This window comes from Glycine soja, chromosome 1 (genome assembly GCF_004193775.1).
Source record: "Glycine soja cultivar W05 chromosome 1, ASM419377v2, whole genome shotgun sequence".
Taxonomy (NCBI): Eukaryota; Viridiplantae; Streptophyta; class Magnoliopsida; order Fabales; family Fabaceae; genus Glycine; species Glycine soja.
The window spans coordinates 40,600,821-40,604,605 of record NC_041002.1 but is presented as its reverse complement, the minus strand read 5'-3'; the positions used below and the strand labels follow the sequence as shown (position 1 = coordinate 40,604,605).

Here is a 3,785-nt window from a genome sequence, read left to right as displayed (position 1 = left end):
ATTTTATTTTAAATATAAAAAACAACTACAACAATCGAAAAATAAAAATTAATTATTTAAACTTGAGTAGTACATTTTTTTAAAGAAACTACTATAAAATTAAAATTTAATTAAAATACATTTTGTCATCAATTAAAAATAATTTAATGTTGAACTAATTTAAAATATTTAACAAAGGACATTTAACTTTGATGCAAAATATGGAAATGAAGAAAATAAATAAATTATATGAGCCAATTATTAATTTAATATGTTGTATAATGCTTCAAATGAAAAGGTTTTATTTTTTTGTCTGTCAAATTAGAAGGCTTTATTTTTTAGTCTCTTAAAATAAAATATAAATGTTACGCCTAATTATAAAATTATAAAATATAAATACGGATTTTTATCTGAGGAGAGAAATTAAAAAAACATTTTTTTAATTTGATAGAATAAAATTATATTTTTTTAATTAGAAGTTTTTTAAGCATGTGTGTCCACGTTTTCAACTTCTTTATTTCAATTTCCATTTTTTGTTTAATTTATTCTTTTCTACACCCTTTCCACAAATAATTCAAAATTAGATTTATTAAGCATGTGTGTCCATGTTTTCAACTTCTTTATTTCAATTAGTTGTAAGACTCAATATTTTGTGGTTCTTAATAAATTTAGTCCAATCAAAAAGTTGTGTTTAAAAGTGTGTGTTATAACATTTTCTAACTAGAAATATCTAGTTTTTACTCTTTAAACATCTTAAATAAATCTCACTATAACCCATCATTATTTTTACTCTTGACAACTTGAACAAATTACCACTCTTAGTCAATAATTTTTAAAAATTTTATTAATACAAACCCCACACATAATCTCTCAATCTTATGTTTTGATATGTAGCATTTCTTAAAGGTACAAATATATTGACCCACATAAAATATTTAAGCATTGATACTTAGATAACTACATCATGCTTCGCACACTCTAATTAAACATTCTCCCTCAGCACCAGATCTTTTATTAAAATAAAATATTTTTTAATCTCTAAAAATAAAATATAAATGTTACGCCTAATTACAAAACTATAAAATATAAATACAGATTTTTTATTCGAGGAGAGAAATTAAAAAAAACATTTTTTTAATTTGATAGAATAAAATTATAAAATTTTATAAGCTAGATTACGCAAAGGGAATACACAATCAATGGAAATAAATAAAACTAACATTACTAATGGAAATAAATAAAACCAACATTACTAATGAAATGGGTTCAAGTACAATATCTGTATACACATCAAATATCAATATAAAATATATAAATAAACTATGTCTGATCCGTGCGCCGCTTGCGTCGAGACCTAACATATACTACTTGGTCCTGTGTGACACTCCTGACCATCCTGAGGCATTCTTCGATCACCTCATGTGTCGATGAGCCTGACGTGACCACCCCTAGGCTCAGATGACGCTCCAACCTCTTAGCAATCCCATGGCAAACTTCCTGTTAAATACAAAACAAATAGATTACATAAATTATTATGAAAATATTGACGTAAATGACGTAAATTATTAGTATTACTTACCACTGCATGTCTAGGCTCCTCCACAGCGGGCCTCGCAGATGTCGACGGTGCTCCTGGCTCTGGCACGTGAGAGATATCTGTCTGTAGGGCCTGAGGGACGACTTGGGGCTGCAGAGCATGAACATCTAGCAGAGGATCTGATACGTGGCCTGATGTCATGAAAGTATGCGAGATGTGGAAGAACCAATCCATGTAGTCGCTGGCACACTGACCTAGCACAACGCACACCTCACCTGCTGGAACCATATGATCCGAGTAATGCATCCACCTATCGTGTATATCATCATATGACACCCATGAATTGACAGGCGGAGCAGGAATGGTCTGGGTGTATCCAAATTGCCGCACGACCCTCTCTAGTCGGTAATACACAACAACTGGCCCCTAGTGTAGGAGACCGGAATAGCATAAAATCAAATGGAAGTCCCAGACTGGTCGGTGCTCCCCATATGGGATCCAACAGACATCCGGAATCCGGAGTCGGTCCAGGCGCTCCCTGTACGCTGGTGTACGTATGCTCTTCATGGCCTTCTTCATCACAATCCACCTACAGGAATGTGGTGAATCCTCGTCGTAGTCCTGATTAACAGTGGGCTCCGCGACTGAGGGAAAGTGCTCGTATATCCAGCACTATAGAGGTAACATCAAAATGATAAACATTAATAATGAAAGTCTAAAAAAATTTAAAGTTAAACATTGTTGAACCTCAACGAATGAAAAACATGTTTGTTACCTGCAGTAGTGTGATGTAACCGCCAAGCTGTCGGCTGCTACTGATAGAGGCGTCGTTTAGCTAGTCGTACATATGCACCAGTGCAGCCACTCCCCAGGCGTACCTCCCGGTCTGACTGAGGTCACGAAGGGCCTCCAAATACACAACATGAACATTGGTTGCACTCTTGTTAGCAAACAGAGTGCAACCCAGAAGATGAAGAAGATATGCGCGAGCTGTAGCTGTCCAATGACCTACCTGGCATCGGCGCTCGTAGATATCATGTACCCATTGCAGGCATACGTACGGTCCACGACACTGCCCTGTCTCAGCCCTGGCAGCCTCTGCAGAGACCATCAATAAGTCCACCAGCATCTGAACCGCATCATCCACGTGCAAGGGCTGAAAGGCGTGCAAGTCACCAACCACGGGCACATGCAAAAGCAAGGAGACGTCGTCCAGCATAATGGCCAGCTCTCCCACAGGGAGATGGAAACTAGACGTCTCTCGGTGCCACCACTCGACAAACAAGGACAAAAGTCCCCGATCGCTAGTGTCTACTGAACATGCGATCAGAGGACTTAGTTCTGTCCCAGCAACTAGTCCCTTAATGGCAGGGACAAGCCTGCCTAAACTATGGACCTTCCTCCCGTGAGAGGATAACTTCAACTCAAGACGCTCCTAAATTGAAGTATAAAGGAACGCAAAATTCGTTAAAATCATCATTTAAAGGAAAACTAATTTCAATAATAAAGTATAATTAACAAGTAACTAAAAATAAATATTATAAATACCTCTTCCATCCATACGCTGCAAGTAACATGATCCGCATACTGGGTCAGCACGGATGGGTCGCTTGGACAACCCGGAAATCCCTCATGCTCATCCTCAGCAGCCTGCGTGCCTGTGTCTGCAGGAATGTCTGCCCTAGTGTCCTCTACATCAGCTAGTGCCATCGGGTCATTCGGAAATACGTCAGCCTTTACATTTGGTGCAGGGACCACTGACTCATCGTGCCCCGCAGTCACATGTACTCGTTGCCTCTGTGCGGATGCGATAGGCTGTCGACACTGCGGAGCATCATCAGAATCATGATGATCTCCTCTGCCCACACCTCTTCCAGTAACGTGACCTAAGGCATGACCTAATCCTCTGGTCCTAACCATGATCTACAAATGAGTATCGCAAATTCCATCACTGATTTCATTCACTCAAATTTCATTGGTCTAACACAAATTTAATTGACTCAAAGTCATGCAAGTTGTCAGCATTTAATTGAATGTAGGGCTATCAGTCACTCAATTATTTATTTTAAAAGTTGTCAGCATTTCATAAGATGGGAATGTAAAATACTGGGATGTTGCATCACATTCATCATTTTTTTAATTATCTTCATTTGTGTGCATTAATGTTAAAATTACTCTCAAAACCAAAGTTTTTATTCATGTGCATGTTTTGGTCTTTGTAACAACTATTTGTGCCTATAACAAGTTACTTCTATGACAAAGTCTGCAC

At 37.5% G+C, this 3,785-nt stretch overlaps 1 protein-coding gene across 1 annotated transcript; it reads right to left on the bottom strand.

The window, feature by feature from the left end:
* Positions 1–1,299: 1,299 nt before the first annotated feature.
* Positions 1,300–3,436, bottom strand: LOC114376006 (protein MAINTENANCE OF MERISTEMS-like). The gene is made up of 6 exons (XM_028333934.1): positions 3,065–3,436; positions 2,529–2,951; positions 2,370–2,456; positions 2,024–2,188; positions 1,559–1,942; positions 1,300–1,476 (listed from the first exon to the last, which is right to left on the bottom strand). The coding sequence occupies exons 1-6, from the start codon at positions 3,434–3,436 to the stop codon at positions 1,300–1,302; spliced, it is 1,608 nt and encodes a 535-aa protein (XP_028189735.1).
* Between the last annotated feature and the right edge of the window lie 349 nt (positions 3,437–3,785).